The sequence below is a fragment of the Canis lupus genome, chromosome 25 (genome assembly GCF_048164855.1).
Source record: "Canis lupus baileyi chromosome 25, mCanLup2.hap1, whole genome shotgun sequence".
NCBI classification, from domain to species: Eukaryota; Metazoa; Chordata; class Mammalia; order Carnivora; family Canidae; genus Canis; species Canis lupus.
This window is the reverse complement of record NC_132862.1, coordinates 5,908,647-5,927,819: the sequence shown is the minus strand read 5'-3', so window position 1 is coordinate 5,927,819 and position 19,173 is coordinate 5,908,647. Positions and strand designations below refer to the sequence as shown.

The 19,173-nt window shown below is 42.1% G+C and overlaps 1 protein-coding gene and 1 pseudogene across 1 annotated transcript; both read left to right on the top strand.

Moving 5' to 3' along the window:
• Positions 1 to 1,775: 1,775 nt before the first annotated feature.
• On the top strand, positions 1,776 to 14,079 carry LOC140616937 (membrane-associated progesterone receptor component 1 pseudogene; annotated as a pseudogene).
• A 2,037-nt stretch (positions 14,080 to 16,116) lies between these two features.
• OR5BS1 (olfactory receptor family 5 subfamily BS member 1) lies at positions 16,117 to 18,973 on the top strand. The gene is made up of 2 exons (XM_072797545.1): positions 16,117 to 16,886; positions 18,811 to 18,973. Exons 1-2 carry the CDS (start codon positions 16,117 to 16,119, stop codon positions 18,971 to 18,973), a joined length of 933 nt encoding a protein of 310 aa, XP_072653646.1.
• Positions 18,974 to 19,173: the final 200 nt, after the last annotated feature.

The following is a 19,173-nucleotide window of genomic DNA, read 5'->3' as shown; positions in this document are numbered from 1 at the left end:
GCTGGGTCGTAGGGCAGGTCTATTTTTAACTCTTTGAGGAACCTCCACACAGTTTTCCAGAGTGGCTGCACCAGTTCACATTCCCACCAACAGTGTAAGAGGGTTCCCTTTTCTCCGCATCCTCTCCAACATTTGTGGTTTCCTGCCTTGTTAATTTTCCCCATTCTCACTGGTGTGAGGTGGTATCTCATTGTGGTTTTGATTTGTATTTCCCTGATGGCAAGTGATGCAGAGCAGTTTCTCATGTGTATGTTGGCCATGTCTATGTCTTCCTCTGTGAGATTTCTCTTCATGTCTTTTGCCCATTTCATGACTGGATTGTTTGTTTCTTTGGTGTTGAGTTTAAGAAGTTCTTTATAGATCTTGGAAACTAGCCCTTTATCTGATACGTCATTTGCAAATATCTTCTCCCTTTCTGTAAGTTGTCTTTTAGTTTTGTTGACTGTATCCTTTGCTGTGCAAAAGCTTCTCATCTTGATGAAGTCCCAATAGTTCATTTTTGCTTTTGTTTCTCTTGCCTTCGTGGATGTATCTTGCAAGAAGCTACTGTGGCTGAGTTCAAAAAGGGTGTTGCCTGTGTTCTCCTCTAGGATTTTGATGGAATACAGCAATTTGGCAGCATGGCAGGATACAAAATCAATGCCCAGAAGTCAGTGGCATTTCTATACACTAACAATGAGGCTGAAGAAAGAGAAATTAAGGAGTCAATCCCATTTACAATTGCACCCAAAAGCATAAGATACCTAGGAATAAACCTAACCAAAGATGTAAAGGATCTATACTCTAAAAACTACAGAACACTTCTGAAAGAAATTGAGGAAGACACAAAGAGATGGAAAAATATTCCATGCTCATGGATTGGAAGAATTAATATTGTGAAAATGTCAATGTTACCCAGGGCAATTTACCCGTTTAATGCAATCCCTATCAAAATACCATGGACTTTCTTCAGAGAGTTAGAACAAATTATTTTAAGATTTGTGTGGAATCAGAAAGGACCCCGAATAGCCAGGGGAATTTTAAAAAAGAAAACCATAGCTGGGGGCATCACAATGCCAGATTTCAGGTTGTACTACAAAGCTGTGGTCATCAAGACAGTGTGGTACTGGCACAAAAACAGACACATAGATCAATGGAACAGAATAGAGAACCCAGAAGTGGACCCTCAAATTTATGGTCAACTAATATTCGACAAAGCAGGAAAGACGATCCACTGGAAGAAAGACAGTCTCTTCAATAAATGGTGCTGGGAACATTGGACATCCACATGCAGAAGAATGAAACTAGACCATTCTCTTTCACCATACACAAAGATAAACTCAAAATGGATGAAAGATCTAAATGTGAGACAAGATTCCATCAAAATCCTAATTTATTTTTAGTAAATATTCACCAAAATATATTGTGGATCCAGGAAATATTAAGTACACATTTTGTCAATGACCACACTTTGGTCACACTTTTGACCACACTTTGGTTCCCCCGTGTGATAGAGAAACAGTGCTTGGTTGATATCTACTATGTAGCATGGATAAGAGACAGATACCATAGCAGAGAACCCAGCTGGAAGACTGGGATCATTAGAAAGGAGAGATAAGGATGAAAAATAAAAAGTATCTCAGCCTTCTAGAAGTTTAGGAATATTCAGCATGTTAAAAAGGAGCTCCCTGATGAGTCTCTGTTGAAATGGCTACTGAGAATTTTAGGTTAAGGAGCAAAGTCCCCCTCCTTGAACACCGCTACGTGGAGGAGAATGTTTGCTAGCTCCCGAGGGAATGTCTGGCCTCACCTTGGATCTTCAAATGGCTGCTACCTTTGTGAAGATGGTTCATGCAGTCGCCACTAGTTTACTAGGCTGGTTTGAGGAAGCAACATGTCACACATGCCCAGTTACATCTGAGCTCCTGGGCCTGGTATGTTTCACATACATGATGATGGTTTTTAATTAAGAGAGAAAGCATGTGCTTCATGGCTTTGTGGAGGGAAAACAAGTGAGCTCCCTCCAGTTCTCTCCCCTTGTTATGAGACAGCCTTTGGCTGTGATGCATATCTTTATTTTATGTTTTTTAAGATTTATTTATTTATTCATGAGAGACATAGAGAGAGAGGCAGAGACATAGGCAGAGGGAGAAGCAGGCTCCCTGCAGGGAACCCGATGTGGGACTTGATCCCAGGACTCCAGGATCACACCCTGAGCCAAAGGCAGGAGCTCAACTGCTGAGCTACCAGGCATCCTCATACTTTATTTTATTTTTTTATTTTTTTATTTTTTTATTTTATGATAGTCACAGAGAGAGAGAGAGAGAGAGAGAGAGGCAGAGATACAGGCAGAGGGAGAAGCAGGCTCCATGCACCGGGAGCCCGACATGGGATTCGATCCCGGGACTCCAGGATCGCGCCCTGGGCCAAAGGCAGGCGTCAAACCGCTGCACCACCCAGGGATCCCATACTTTATTTTAATACTGCTGTCATATTGTATCCTTTTCCTGCAAATCATAGATTTGTAAGATTTGTCATTTTGGATCCTTGGAGTCTTCTTTATCAATGGAAACATGTTTAACTCTTGCCATTAATACAAAAAAAAAATCCTCTTGCCCTTTTGCAGTTTAATGAGAGAGGAATAGTAAGTATGGGGTCAGCAGGCAGCCTGGCATGGCTGCCAGGGAAGGTTTCTCATGAGCCATAGGGAGAAACGATCAATTGGTTATATAGGCCTCTGCAGTGAAGTCTAAATGAGCTATGATTATTTTGCCCTAAATCCATAACCAGGAACATCTTGATGGCTTAGTGGTTGAGCATCTGCCTTGGGCTCAGGGAGAGATCTCAGGTCACAGGATGGAGTCCCACAACCAGTTCTCTGTGGAAATCCTGCTTCTCCCTCTGCCTATGTCTCTGCCTCTCTCTGTGTGTCCCTCATGAATAAATAAATAAAATCTTTTTTAAAAATAAATAAATAATAAAACCCACAACCTCTTTTGAGAAATAGGAAAATTAGAAAGTATTTAGGTTTGGGGAAATTTTATCTTCTGGAAGAATGCATTATAAGTACTCAAGAACTTGAAGGAACTTCCCACAAGAAGTTGGAAGCAAAAGTAATAGGTTTCTCTCTGAGCATTAAGCAGTGACGATGAATTGGACCAGTGATCTGCAAAATGAAGATATGGCACAGTTGACCATATTGAATATATTCAATACGTTATCATATGCAAAAATGTAGAGAGTTGACAGCTGGAACATGTCCCACGGAACTCTATTCCCAAACTCAGACTTCCTGGTTGTCCTGAGCTGAGCTGTCACCATGGGGAAGCTGGGCCAGTGCACTCAGCCCCAGGAGAGTGCTGCTAGGACCAATGCGCCCAGGCCACTCCCTCCAGGACCTGAAAATGCTTCCAGGAGGAGTAGCATTTAGGTGACAAGCCTATAGGTGAAAGGTTGGCATTACCTCATGCAAATATATTTCTGCCCAACCACCAAACATCTAAGGAAGAACTAAAACCAAGATAAATCTTTCTTTTTTTTATTTAAATTCAATTTGTCAATATATAGTATAACACCCAGTGCTCATCTCATCAAGTGCCCTCCTTAGGGCCTGCCTATCACCCCGTTACCCTATCCTTCCACCCTCTTCCCCTTCTGCAACCCTTTGTTTGTTTCCCAGGGTCAGGAGTCTCTCATGCTTTGTCTCCCTCTCTAATTTTTTCCCACTCAGTTTCCCATCTTTCCCTTATAGTCTCTTTCACTATTTCTTATATTCCACGTGAGTGAAACCATATGATGATTGTCCTTCTCCAATTGACTTACTTCACTCAGCATGATACCCTCCAGTTCCATCCACGTTGAAGCAAATGGTAGATATTCATCCTTTCTGATGGCTGAGTAATATTCCAGTGTGTGTGTGTGTGTGTGTGTGTGTGTGTGTGTACACATCTTCTTTATCCATCCATCTGTTAAAGGACATCATGGGTCCTTCCACAGTTTGGCTGCTGTGGACATTGCTGCTATGGACATTGGGGTGCAAGTGTCCTGGCGTTTCACTACATTAGTATCTTTGGGGTAAATACCCAGTAGTGCAATTGCTGGGTCATAGGGTAGTTTTACTTTTAACTCTTTGAGGAACCTCCACACAGTTTTCCAGAGTGGCTGCACCAGTTCACATTCCCACCAACAGTGTAAGAGGGTTCCTCTTTCTCCACATCCTCTCCAACATTTGTTGTTTCCTGTCTTGTTAATTTTAGCCATTCTCATTGGTGTGAGGTGGTATCTCATTGTGGTTTTGATTTGTATTTCCCTGATGGCAAGTGATGTGGAGATTTTTTCATGTGCTTTTTGGCCATGTGTATGTCTTCTTTGGAGAAATGTCTGTTCCTGTCTTCTGCCCATTTCATGATTGGATTTTTTTGTTTCTTGGGTGTTGAGTTTAATAAGTTCTTTATAGATCTTGGATACTAGTCCTTTATCTGTATGTCATTTGTAAATATTTTCTCCCATTCTGTAGGTTGTCTTAGAGATAAGTCCTTCTATCTTGAGGATGGGAAAGCATGGAAGCCCAGAGTGCAAACATACACATGCCTGGAGACCTGGAGGCAGGATGGCAACTTGCAGGCTGCTACAGGCACATGGGCAGTTGAGGGGGGTGGGCAGGGAGCTCCCTTCTGTCAGGAGACTGTCGCCACTTATGGAACTCAACCAGGCAGACTTTGGCCACAATGAACAAACAAAGCAGTATAAAGAGAGAGGCAAACATCAAGTAGCTTATCAGAAAAACCACATTAAAAAAGTGCAAGGAGGCAATAGACCAAAACAGCCCCCACAGAGGAAAAAAAATCGGGAGGGTGTGTAAAGAGACTCAAATATGGGAAAATAAAAAGCAACCTGGAAAAAATTTTTTAATTTAAAAAAATTTTTAAAAAGGCAACCTGGAAACAAGAACTATAATGTTCTTTTTAAAAACTCAGACTTCTGATTTGGGCTCAGAAATGCAGAGGACTGGCCAACTAACGCTCTTGCTCTTATGATAAGAAAAATGCTGGACAAAGTGAAAGTCAACCACTTATCTTAACCATCAGAGAACTGTCTCAGGCAGATGGCCAGAAATCTGGAGGTAAGAATGTGGCTGCAGGGGGACGCAAGACCCAAGCATTTGCTTACTCAGGACAGAAGCTCCTGGCGCCCTCCAAACTGGGAGGGAGATGAAACTAGAAATGCTGAGGCTCTTGATGTACAGTCAAAGAGAAGAAGCTCCCACCTTCTTGCAGGCTGTTCCCCCAGGAACCCCACCTGGCTCTCACAGGGAGGATGGTGGGGGGACATCAAAGAAAGCTCTCCCGTCCCCATCCTCAGGGGCTGGCTGGGGGCAGGGAACAGCAGCCACCATCAGATCTCCCAGGCCCACTGCCCCAGCTCCCTTGTGAAACAAAAGGCTCAGCCTGAAGCAGGAAATTCATCGAAGCCCACCAGAGGGTGAGGGTGCTAGTGCAACCCCCTTCCAGCCAGAGAGAAGGGTTCGAAACCTTATTTGGCCTGTGGAAACTAGTGAAAATAGAAAAGCAAAGGTATTAAGCCATCCAAAACAAGTCTGAGAAAGAACAAATTTAGATGACTTACATAATCTGATTTTAGGACTTAGTGTTTTTTTTTGTATATTTTTTTATTGGAGTTCGATTTGCCAACATATAGTATAACACCCAGGGCTCGTCCCATCAAGTACCCCCCTCGGACTTACTATAAAGTTACAGTATTCAACACAGTGTTGTATCTGCAAAAGGACAGCAAAGGAATAGACATGGAGAGCAATGAAAGCAGAGAAACCAGACATCGGTCCACACAGATCTAGTGAACTGATTTTTGAAAGGCACAAAGGAAACGCAGTGGAGAAATAAGAGCCTTTTCAACACTGGGTGGCAGAAGCAATTGGACGACATAAGGGCACTTGCTGCAAAGTAAAAATAAAAGGCTAATTCCCCCACTGAAAATAAACTTCTAACTTCTCTCCCTCTTCCTTTTTCTTACAGCATTTACCTGAGAAAACATGTAAGTATAAGTTCTTTCTCTGTCATTTTGAAATGTATGTAAATCTTTTTAAAAGTCAAAAAGCCCCTTGGGTGCCTGGGTGGCTCAGTTGGTTAAGCGTTTGCCTTCAGCACAGGTCATAATCTTGGGGGTCCTGGGATTGAGCCCCACAATGGGCCTTCTGCTGGTGGCAGTGGGAGGGGGGCTGCTTCTCCCTCTGTGCCTCTGTCCTCCTCCTGCTCATATTCTATTTCTCTCTCAAATAAATAAATAAAACCCTTTAAGAAAATAAAAATGGGGATCCCTGGGTGGCTCAGTGGTTTGTCGCCTGCCTTTGGCCCAGGGCGCGATCCTGGAGTCCCGGGATCGAGTCCCGTGTTGGGCTCCCGGCATGGAGCCTGCTTCTCCCTCTGCCTGTGTCTCTGCCTCTCTCTCTCTCTCTCTCTCTCTCCATGTCTATCATGAATATAAATAAATAAAGAAATATTTTTTAAAATAACAAAAAAATTAAAAAATTAAAATGTGGGACACCTAGGTGGCTCAGTGGTTGAGTGTCTGCCTTCAGCTCAGGGTATGATCCTGCCAGGATGGAGTCCCACATGGGGCTCCATGCAGGGAGTCTGCTTCTCCCTCTATGTCTCTGCCTCTGTGTGTGTGTGTGTGTGTGTGTGTGTCATGAATAAATATATAAAATATTTATAAATAAATAAATAAGAAAAAGCCCCTTGTCAGCTTTACTACCCAGTAATGTCTTTCTCAAGAACCTAAGAACCAGCTCTTCTGAATGTATCAGAGAAGACAGTGCCCCTATCTCCCAGTTTCTGGGGAAGTGTAGGAGCCTAAGCCCAGAGGGGCTTCACTCCAAGTTGCAAAACTATCTCCTATTATAATGGTGGGATAAGTTTGATTTCCTTTGGATAAAGCAAGTCAGCAAACCCCAACAACCACCTCAACCACCAAGTGAGTCTAGAATAAGCATGTGTGACAAATGGTGCAGTCAGGTTCTCTTACTTAAGGACCTTTTATTATTTCTCATGAGAACATGTATGCAATGAGCTGTGCCTGCTTGGCTCTTGCTGGTATAACGCTAGGTAACCTTTGGCCTCCTCCTAACTGCAGTGCAGAGCCCAAGGGAGACAACTTTTATGAATGGTCCAGGTTCTGTATATGATGATGGTCTATTCTCTCTGAATATCACATTTTTATCTGATGATCCATTTAAGCCACCAAAGGTTAACTTCCAAACCAGAATCCATCACTGTGACATCAACAGTTCAGGAAGCCATCTAATTGAAGACAACCGGAATAACTGCTTGTCTATATTTCAAAGGTCTTGCTATCAATCTGTTCTTTTTTCACAGATTGCAACCCTGCAGATCCTCTGCCTGGAAACATGGCCATTCAGTATTTGACTAACAGGGGAGAACATGAAGGATATCCGGAGAATGGACCCAGTGCTATACAACATAATTCACATAATTCATATGCGGTGTGAGAGAGCAGGGTGCGTCCTCTCCCTGGGCCAGGCATCTCTATATATAGTACAGAGTTTGTGTGCCTGCTACACTGACTCTACTCTCTGTGTTTGTCCTCTAGAGACTAAGAGACGTCCCAAAAAGTAAATTCTCTCAAGAGTATAACTTTATAGACGTGCCTGGGTGGCTCAGTCAACTGCGCATCTGCTTTCGGCTCAGGACATGATCTCAGGGTCCTGGGATCTAGCCCCGAGTCAGGGTCCCTGCTCAGCAAGGAGCCTGCTTCTCCCTCCCCCTCTCCACTTGTGCTCTCTCTCACTCTCTTGCTATCTCTGCCACTGTCTCTGTCTCTGTCTCTCTCTCTCTCTCTCAAATGAATAAATAAAAGCTTTTTTTAAAAAAAAGTAGAACCTTATAACTATAAATTAATTATGTCTAAGACATCTGCTTGCAAGTCTTGCTTCTTTGGTATATCAAAATATATTTTGTGATATACTAAAAATCCTGAAGTCTACCAGATATTACAGTGCATTTTAGCCTAATTTATTATCTATATTAAGTTATAAAAGAAACCTTGGATGATTAGGAATTATTTATATTAAACCCAGACCTATTTCTGAATATGTGGAACTAGATTTTTTTTAAGATGATGTTTATTTATTTGAGAGAGAGAGAGAGAACACTAGCAAGATGAGGGGCAGAGGGAAAAACAGACTCCCCACTGAGCAGAGAACCCAATGCAGGGCTTGATCTCAGAGCTCCAGGATCATGACCTGAGCTCGAAGGCAGACACTTAACCAACTGAGCCACTCAGGTTCCCCTAGAACTAAATCTTCAAATGGCTGCTGTGAAAAATATTTTACCTCTTACCTTTGTCAGTTTGTAATAAGAAAACTTCCTTTTACCCTGTGTAGCTAAGAAAACACCTGAGGTATTATCTCAAACACAATGAATACACCCCTGAATGCAAAGGAAAAAAAAGAGGGTTATCGCAACCTTAGTTTTGGTGATGGGACATTGGAGACAATTTGGGTAGGTCAGAAAATCTATTTTAGAAAGATTAAAGCTAAGCTGTTATAGAAAAGATCCCCAAATACAGTGCCTCAAACAAAAGATTACTTTTCTTTTAAGTTCAGAGATGCATATGGGTGGTCCCAACTGAAAAGCCCAAGTTCCTTCTATATTGTTGCTTTGTTATCTTCTATACTTAATCACCATTCAATCCTCATCCATTACAAAGACTGATCATCTGGAGCACCTAGATGCCTCCTCAGTCAGTTAAGCTCCCAACTCTTGGTTTCAGCTCACGTCATGACCTCAGGGTTGTGAGAGCAAGTCCTGCATGGGGCTCTGTGCTCATCACAGAGTCAGCTTGGGATTCTCTCCCTGTCTTTCTGCTCCTCCCCCAATTCACACTCATGGGCACACACACTCTCTCTAAAAATAAATAAAATCTTTAAAAAAATAGACTTGGCTTCCTAGGGGAATTCTATCAAATGTTTAAAGAAGAAATAACACCTATTCTACTAAAGCTGTTCCAAATGATAGAAAGGGAGGGAATACTTCCAAACTCGTTTTATGAGGCCAGCATCACCTTAATTCCAAAACCAGACAAAGGCCACATCAACAAGGAGAATTAAGACCAATATCCCTGATGAACACAGATGCAAAAATTCGACCAAGATACTAGCCAATTGGATCCAACAGCACATTCAGAAGATTATTCACCATGAACAAGTGGGATTTATCCCCGGGATGCAAGGTTGGTTCAACACTCGTAAAACAATCAACGTGATAGATCACATCAACAAGAGAAAAAACAAGAACTATATGATCCTCTCAATAGATGCAGAGAAAGCATTTGACAAAATGCAGCATCCATTCCTGACCAAAACACTTCAGAGTGTAAGGATAGAGGGAACATTCCTCAGAATCGTAAAATCCATCTACGAAAAGCCCACAGCAAATGTCATTCTCAATGTGGAAAAACTGGGAGCCTTTCCCCTAAGATCAGGAACACAACAGGGATGACCACTCTCACCAGTGCTATTCAACATAGTACTAGAAGTCCTAGCCTCAGTACTCAGACACCAAAAAGAAATAAACAACATTCAAATTGGCAAAGAAAAAGTCAGGCTCTCCCTCTTCACAGATGACATGATATTGTACATAGAAAACCCAAGACTCCACCCCAAGATTGCCAGAACTCATACAACAATTTGGCAGTGTGGCAGGATACAAAATCAATGCCCAGAAATCAGTGGCATTTCTATACACTAACAATGAGACTGAAGAAAGAGAAATTAAGGAGTCAATCCCATTTACAATTGCACCCAAAAGCATAAGATACCTAGGAATAAACCTAACCAAAGATGTAAAGGATCTATACCCTAAAAACTACGGAACACTTCTGAAAGAAATTGAGGAAGACACAAAGAGATGGAAAAATATGCCATGCTCATGGATTGGAAGAATTAATATTGTGAAAATGTCTATGCTACCCAGGGCAATTTACACATTCAATGCAATCCGTATCAAAATACCATGGACTTTCTTCAGAGAGTTGGAACAAATAATCTTAAGATTTGTGTGGAATCAGAAAAGACCCCAAATAGTCAGAGGATTGTTGAAAAAGAAAACCAGAGCCAGGGGCATCACAATGCTGGATTTCAGGTTGTACTACAAAGCTGTGATCATCAAGACAGTGTGGTACTGGCGCAAAAACAGACACATAGATCAATGGAACAGAATAGAGAACCCAGAAATGGGCCCTTAACTCTATGATCAACTAATATTCGATAAAGGAGGAAAGACTATCCACTGGAAAAAAGCACAGTCTCTTCAATAAATGGTGCTGGGAACATTGGACATCCACATGCAGAAGAATGAAACTAGACCATTCTCTTACACCATACACAAAGATAAACTCAAAATGGAAGAAAGATCTAAACATGAGACAAGAATCCATCAAAATTCTATAGAGAACACAGGCAACACCCTTTCTGAACTTGGCCACAGCAACTTCTTGCAAGACACATCTATGAAGGCAAGGGAAACAAGAGCAAAAATGAATTATTGGGGCTTCATCAAGATAAGAAGCTTCTGCACAGCCAAAGAAACAGTCAACAAAACTAAAAGACACCTACAGAATGGGAAAAGATATTTGCAAACGACATATCAGATAAAGGGCTAGTATCTGATCTGTAAAGAGCTTATTAAACTCAACACCCAAGAAACAAAAAATCCAATCATGAAATGGGCAGAAGACATGAACAGAAATTTCACCAAAGAAGATCTACACATGGCCAACAAGCAGATGAGAAAATGCTCCGCATCATTTGCCATCAAGGAAATACAAATCAAAACCACAATGAGATACCACCTCACACCAGTGAGAATGGGGGAAATTAACAAGACAGGAAACAACAAATGTTGAAGAGGATGTGGAGAAAGGGGAACCCTCTTGCACTGTTGGTGGGAATGTGAACTGGTGCAGCCACTCTGGGAAACTGTGTGGAGGTTCCTCAAAAAGTTAAAAATAGAGCTACCATATGACCCAGCAATTACACTACTAGGTATTTACATCAAAGATACAGATGCAGTGAAACGCCGGGACACCTGCACCCAATGTTTGTAGCAGCAATGTCCACAACAGCCAGACTGTGAAAGGAGCCTCGATGTCCATCGACAGATGAATGAATAAGGAAGATGTGGTTTATGTATACAATGGGATATTCCTCAGCCATTAGAAACGACAAATACCCACCATTTGCTTCAACGTGGATGGAACTGGAGGGTATTATGCTGAGTGAAGTAAGCCAATTGGAGAAGGACAAACATCATATTGTTTCACTCAAATGGGGAATATAAAAATAGTGAAAGGAAAAAAAAATAGTGAAAGGGATTAAAGGGTAAGGAGGGAAAATGAGTGGGAAAAATTAGGAAGACAAAACATGAGCACTCTGGGAATTGAACAAGGGGTAGTAGAAGTGGAGGCAGGTGGGGGGATGAGGTGACTGGGTGACAGGCACTGAGGAGGGCGTTTGACAGATGAGCACTGGGTGTTATACTATATGTTGGCAAATCGAACTTCAATAAATAAATAAATATATATTTATATGTATATGTATATTTATATATATAAAATAGACTGATCATTCTTCCTCAGTACTGCCCTTTCCTTCTACCTTTCAGTAACAGAACTTTCCTGTGTTTTAGACACATGTCTGCTCATGGAATGCAGTTCCATGTGGTCAAAGCTGGGTACGGGTCAAAGAGCTCATATTTGTTGAAGCTCAATGATGGATACAGAAGAGTCAATACACTACTCTTTCTACTTCTGTATATGTTTAAACGTGTTCACAATAAAAAGTTTTTGCCGCGATTAAAAATTTGTTTTGAACTTTTTAATCAATTTGGATTTTATTTAATTGCAATAAATAAAATAATTAATTTGGGGTGGGTGACATGTTAGATGTTTATTTTCTTCTTTCATAATTAAAATATCTTTGATATCTTTTTTTTTTTTCTTAGAAAGAGTGAGCAGTTGTGGGGGGGGTGTTGAGGACTGGCAGAGGGAGAAGAAGAGAGAGAGAATCTTAAGTGGACTCCATACTGAGCAAGGAACCCGACCCAGGGCTCAATCCCATGACCCTGAGATCATGACCTCAGCAGAAATCAAGAGTTGGATGCTTAACCAACTAGTTTGCTGAGAAGGAGGAGAAAGCAGCCAGCTCCGCAGCCCTCCCTAGCCCGGCCCAACCTTTGCGCCAGCGATCCTGGCTGCAGAGGATGTGGCGGCGACCGGCGCCGACCCGAGTGAGCTGGAGGGTGGTGGACTGCTGCACGAGATTTTCACGTCGCCGCTCAACCTGCTGCTGCTCGGCCTCTGCATCTTCCTGCTGTACAAGATCGTGCACGGGGACCAGCCGCCCCCCTGCCCCGCCTTAAACAGCCTGACTTCACCCCAGTCGAGCTGCGGCGCTTCGACGGCGTCCAGGACCCACACATACTCATGACCATCAACTGCAAGGTGTTCATCGTGACCAAAGGCCGCAAGTTCTACGGGCCCGAGGGGCCATACGGGGTCTTTGCTGGAAGAGATGCATCCCGGGGCCTTGCCACATTTTGCAAGGATAAGGAAGCACTGAAGGACGAGTACGATGACCTTTCTGACCTCACCCCTGCCCAGCAGGGAGACCCCGAGTGACTGGGACTCTCAGTTCACTTTCAAGTATCATCATGTGGGCAAACTGCTGAAGGAGGGGGAGGAGCCCACTGCGTACTCTGATGAGGAAGAAGCAAAAGATGAGAATGCTTGGAAAAATGATTAAAGCACCCAGTGGAAGCATATCTATTTTTGCATTTTGCAGAATCATTTGTAACATTCCAGTCTGTCTTTAAAACATGGTGATTTCGATATTTAGAGAAGTTTCGAACTTGCTGTACATTTTTGTAATTAACATCACTAGTGACACTGATACAATTAATCTCTGTCTCCAAGTGCATGACGTGTTTGTGTGTCACAGACCCAGACCGTGAACTGCAGTGCCATAATCCAAATGTTGGCACTCTCTCCCTCTGTCTGTAGTTAGTGCAGGCTGCCTTTAAATTCGTTTTTCCTGAGAGAGACAGGTAAGACTTGGGTATTTCCCCCAAACAGGTAAAAATGTTAAATGAGAAAAGTCCTTCTAGTCCCAAGAAAAAAGGATCACCTTCTGGTCCTGATGTCCTCAAGAGTGCAAAGCCCTTCTTCCTCAATTGACTTAACTGCATGATTTCTGTTTTATCTACCTCTAAAGCAAATCTGCAGTGTTCCAAAGCCTGCCTTGGTATTGACTAAAGAGAGCTGCCCAGGAAAAAAGAAAGAAACAAATCTTAATGCTGAGCTTGGTTGGGAAAAATACATTCACTGTGTTTCTAGACTGCATCATTCTTTTTGTCCTCCTCTGGACACTTAGAAGCCCCCACTAACACAGCAATGTATAATAAGGCTCTAAAGACACCATCTGAATGTTCAAAAGAAAGCTTCGGAAGAAATCTACTGGCTTCCCGAAAAACCTAAATATACAAAGAAAATGTAGAACTATTTCCCCAATCCCCATGTTCACAGTGGGACAGTGGTGATTTCACACAGTTTTTGCCGTGAGAGGGATTATGGTGAACAGAAGCAGGCATTTGCCCTCTGGAGAGCCTACACGCACACCACACAACACACACCCCTGAGGAATGAAGAAAGTACACATTACTAGCCAAATGGTTTTTAAAGTATATTTCTTAAGGTAACAGTTATTCTTCCCTTGTTACAAAACCATAGCCACTGCCAAGAGTAGTAGGGCAAGCGTCAAGGTCTTTGATATTGGTCTTTTGGTTAACAATAAACTTAGCTTAAGTAGACTGTACAGTTGTATGAATTTGTAAAAGTATTATATGAACAACTAGTGAGGTTTCAAACTCTTGTAACTGTAGTTGAATAGTTCTTGTATTTTCTTGTGAACCGTGTTTAATGGTTTTACCTCAAATCAGAAAACAAAATGAAGTGCTTTGGTCAGTTAATAAAATGGTTTTACCCAGTTAAAAAAAAAAAAAAAAACAACTGAGCCATCCAGGCACCCTAATATCTTTTTTCATTTTTAAAGTATCTTCAGTATCTTTTTAATTTTCTATATTTTATCACTATATTATTTTCATAATCATAAATATAATTTAAAACATAACAAAATGCTGGACAGCTGTGGTAGCCCAGCGGTTTAGTGCTGTCTTCAGCCCAGGGCATGATCCTGGAGACACGGGATCGAGTCCCAGGTCGGGCTCCCTGCATGGAGCCTGCTTCTCCCTCTGCCTGTGTCTCTGCCTCTCTCTCTCTCTCTCTGTGCCTCTCATGAATAAATAAATAAAATCTTTTTAAAAAAAAAAAAGCATAACAAAATGAGAAGGAAGGGAAAGATGAAGGGAGAGAAAGAAGAAAGAAATTCCAGGTTTTTGTACCAGAAATCTTTAGAACTCTATATTTTTATCTTTAGACATTATTGGCTACCCTAGTTCCCCCCCTCCCCTTGTATGATGCAACCCACTGAAACAAGAGTGATTCTGGGAAGGAATAGTTGGCCCTTGGAGACCTCATTCACATTCAGGGCAGGCCTCCTGCTTAAGGACATCTCCAGGGACCTCCCTCAGCCTCCAAGGTCTAGAACTGAGATCAAGTCCCTCTGGCCATTGTTATATGGGAGGCAGAGTCAAGAAGTCTTCCCCTTAGACAGAAAGACTATAGGGACATTTCCTTGCTAAGAAGTTCCACCCCTGAGTCTTCTAAAGGAAGGACAAAGTTAAGGGTAGCCCACAAAAGCCCCAGCCACATCTGGGATTTTTGGTCCAGGGTTGGAAATACTGTCATTTGGTTATCATCCACTGAGATCATCTCTTGTTGGCCTAGGATGCACAGGTGAAGACAAATCTTCTCATTCATATCCATCTTCTCCTGTAACTACCTTCTCTGGGAATCCATGAGTGCACAAGCCATCAATAGAGATCAGAATCTCACTTATCTACTGAGTTACCCATCAAAGAGAAAGGTGACAATTTTACCTTGCTCTGATCTAGGCTAAAACCTATAACTCTACATTTTACCAGGTGTTCTTGGTGGGTTTTTTCTCTCTTTTCTCTCTTCTCTCTCTCTCTCCCGCTTTTACCATCCCTGTGATGCACAGAAAATGGTCCAAATTTGAGTTGACTTTATCCAAATCCTCTGGTACCATCTCAGAGGATAGCACAGTCTTCATGGACTTTCATGTAAAGTTTTAAGATTACAGAACAGAAGAGTTCTGTATAGTATAGATTCACAGAAACCCAGGAATGGGAAGACCTTGGAGTAGCCGATGGGCACAACCCTCACCTCCATTTTGAGGGCTTCCTCCTTCCTGGCTTCCGTGAAATTAGCACACTCATGTACCACTTCTGCTTGGGTTGACACAGAAGGGGAGAAAGTATTTCTATTTAGTACCAGTGAAACCCAAATTAAATTGTCCCTTAATCTTTAGAATTTCTTTTTTTTTTAATCTTTAGAATTTCTAAGCTGGAATGGGCTTTAGAACCATCTAGTTTTCCCAGATTTTTTAAAATGAGAAACTCAAGGGACTTACTCTTGAACTTACTGTAGCAGAGAAATGACTTGCACCATCATTAGGTGCACAGTACCTCTATCAATCAATCATTCATCATGGTCTGTCAGCCAATCAGTTAAAATGTCATCACTTATTCACTGTGCCAGTCAGCCCTCCTGTGGTTTGAGCTCAGTTTCTTTTGGAACTGGAGAACAGTACTTCTCAGTGCTCTGGAATCTGTTCCCAAATGCTTTTCTTTCCTTCTCCAGTCCGGATAATCCCTATTCTCTTCTCTTTCCTTTCCACATCTGCTTGTCTACTTTCTTCTTTCCCACTTTCTCCACCTTAGCCAATAGTTTCCTTCCCTGAGCCAGGAAGGACTAATGAGGTCTGACGTGGCAGGGGTGTTCCTGCTACACAATCTGTCCTGGATCAGCCATGAAGTTTTACTTCCAATGCTTCATCCCCAAGACTGATAACTCATTAGATCATTCTTTTCCATTCTTGTCCTGAAAGGAGAACTGAAGTGCACCATGGAAGTTGGCAACATAACCACGGTCACATTTGTCCTCCTAGGACTATCCAACAATCCTCAGATCCAGGCTCTGCTCTTTGTGCTCTTCCTGGGGATTTACCTCCTGACCATTCTGGGGAACCTGGCGATGCTGCTGGTCACCAGGGCTGATTCTCACCTCCACACACCCATGTACTTCTTCCTGAGTCACCTCTCCTTCTTGGATGCTTTCTATTCCTCAATCATTGTGCCTAAATTGCTAGAGAACCTCCTTTCCAAGTGGAAGACTGTTTCCTCTGTTGAATGTTTCACCCAGATCTCCTTGGTCATATTTTCTGGGGCCACTGAAACTTGCCTCCTTTCAGTCATGGCCTATGACCGGTTCCAGGCTGTGTGCCACCCACTGTTGTATGTGGTGGCTATGAACAAGAAGCTATGTACTGGCCTGGTGGTAGCATCCTGGGCCATAGGAGTAGGGACTAGCCTGGTTAACAGCATCCTTCTGGCTCAGCAGCACTTCTGTGGGCCCAATCTTGTCCGTAGTTTTGCCTGTGAGCTTCCCCCAGTGCTCCTGCTGACCTGTTCTGACCCCTATGTTATTGTTGCCTCCAACCTGACCACCATGGCAGTCCTGGGCCTTGGTACCTTTGTCCTATTGCTGGGCTCCTACACTCGTATCATCAAAACAGCCCTAGGAATCAACTCTGCCACTGGTCGGAGAAAGATCTTTTCCACCTGCTCTTCTCATCTTCTTGTGATCACCAACTTTTATGGTTCAGGAGTTATCAGGTATGTCATACTATAACCTCCCAAATGTCAATGTAAGATATCCTTTGCCCAAAAGTGTCCTGGTCTGTAGAACAGAGCATTGCAAAATAGCAGGAAAATGACTGGATTGGAATTCAGAAGGCCTGAGTTCTAGTTCTGGCTCTGCTGTAGACGAGCTGTGTGAATTATAAAAAATCTATTTTCTTTCTCAGGTCTCAATTGTCTAACTCTGAAAGATGAGCTTGTAAAAGGACTAGAGACATTCTTCCTTTTGTTAACTTACGATTAATAGGAAAAGGAAATCAGAAAGCCCTTGTAGATTTTTATTCAGTGCTAGACAAAACAATAAAACATATCATTCTTGAAACAGATGATATCTTTTTTCCTACTGGAAGATGATGTCTCTGAAGCTTATTTGTGCTATAAGTGTTTATTAGACAACTTCTATACACCAGCCATTTTACGTGGTCAAGCTCAATTTTAATATGTAGCACACTATAAGAGAAATATTATTAATCTCACTTTCAGGTAAGGAACCTAAGTTTCAAGAGTACCAAGTAATTTCTCAGAGTCCCCAGAGCAAGTTAGAAATTGAGCCATAATATAAGTGACTCTAAATCTCGTGCTCTTTCCTACCACGCTTGTCTCAAACATAAACAGCTCTAGCTGACAAGTCCTCACTTACTAGGAGCAGAATAATTAATGGTCCATGATGTCTACTGGTGAACTGGAGATGGATTTATACAAATTGCTCCATACTTTTCTCACTTGCCTATTACTTAGAGAGAAAGAAGGAGAAGAAAAAGATGATAAGGAATAGTCCAGAAGAGCTCATTTGAGGCTATGGACAAATCTCTTTATCTTCTCTGTATCCTATTCTTCATATGCCATAAGGAGACTATAAGATTGCTCCTACCTACTCCACAGAAATATTAGGAGGGATAAATTAGATGAAGAAAAATGACAGTAAAATGAATATCTTTTTAAATCAAGCACACCAGAACCTACAAATAACATTCCAATGATGATGGCACTGTTGAAATAAATAAATAAATAAATAAATAAATAACGCTTCTTTGGGAAATACTCCCAGTGATCCTCAACAAAATGAACCTCAAGGGAGACAGAACATGAGAGACTCCTAACTCTGGGAAACGAACAAGGGGTGGTAGAAAGGGAGGTGAGTGGGGGATGGGGGTGACTGGGTGACAGGCACTGAGGGGGGCACTTGATGGGATGAGCACTGGGTGTTATTCCATATGTTGGCAAATTGAACACCAATAAAAAATAAATTTTAAAAAATGATCCTCAATATTTAACCTTATTATTTTTGATTCGTATCTTGTGCTTAACACATTTTTATCTTCCACTTTATTTACCAAGCTTGGCTTCTTTTCTAAACCAAAGAAAAAGGCACCTAAAAGGACAAATGTTTGTTCCACTAGCATTATATAAAATGATGTGCCGTGACTGAGGGTAATTCCCAGAGCCATAAATGTTGGGAACAATGATAGCATTATTAGAATAACCATACACTTTTGTAAGAAGCAATCCTCACAAGATGAGAACATATAGTTGTATATACAAGGAAAAGAAGAGGAAAAAATCCTCACACCTTTATCATAACTATTAAGAAAATATGCTTTGAAGACTTTGAAGTACTACAGAAACACATGAAATTGTTAGTTTTATTCTAACCTTCAGCACTTTCCTTTTCCTTGGGGCAGCTCTTATAAGATAACACATGTTTGGAGGCATTGAAGGTAGAAATGACTCAGCTCTCCCTAATCACACAATCATATCTAGATGCTGTTGCCACCATTAGTTCATTCAGCTCTGAGGACCCTCTTTGCAGAGTCTCTGGGATGGGATGGACCATGGCTGCCAACAGTATTGTGACCATTGTTCTGGTCTCAGTTTACTCATTTGTGCTATTCCCTCCAAGGTACATGACCCCAGCATCTGGCTCAGCCCTGGAACAAGTACTCTCCATGCAGTACAGTGTGGTGACCCCACTGCTAAACCCTCTCATCTACAGTCTGAAGAACCAGGAAGTGAAGACAGCTCTCAGGAGGGTGCTGGCCAGGAAGCTCAGGCTTACCTTGTAACCTAGCTCCACTGCATCCTCTCGTGACAGGAGAAAGAGTTGTGCAACAGAAGAGGAAGCAGGAAGAGCTATTACCAGCTATCTCAGCATTCTTCCTTTTGCAAAAGAGAAGCATTAGTTCCTCTGACCCCAAAATCCTCCCCTAATGAAGCAAGATGGGGATACCTCCATGGAGCATCTGATATCTATCCACAGGAGGCC

Excerpts from the sequence above, each read along its gene's own strand:
- OR5BS1 (XM_072797545.1), top strand. The coding sequence starts at position 16,117 with ATGGAAGTTGGCAACATAACCACGGTCACATTTGTCCTCCTAGGACTA. Across the intron at positions 16,887-18,810 it reads TATGGTTCAGGAGTTATCAG|GTACATGACCCCAGCATCTG; the intron begins GTATGTCATACT and ends ATTCCCTCCAAG.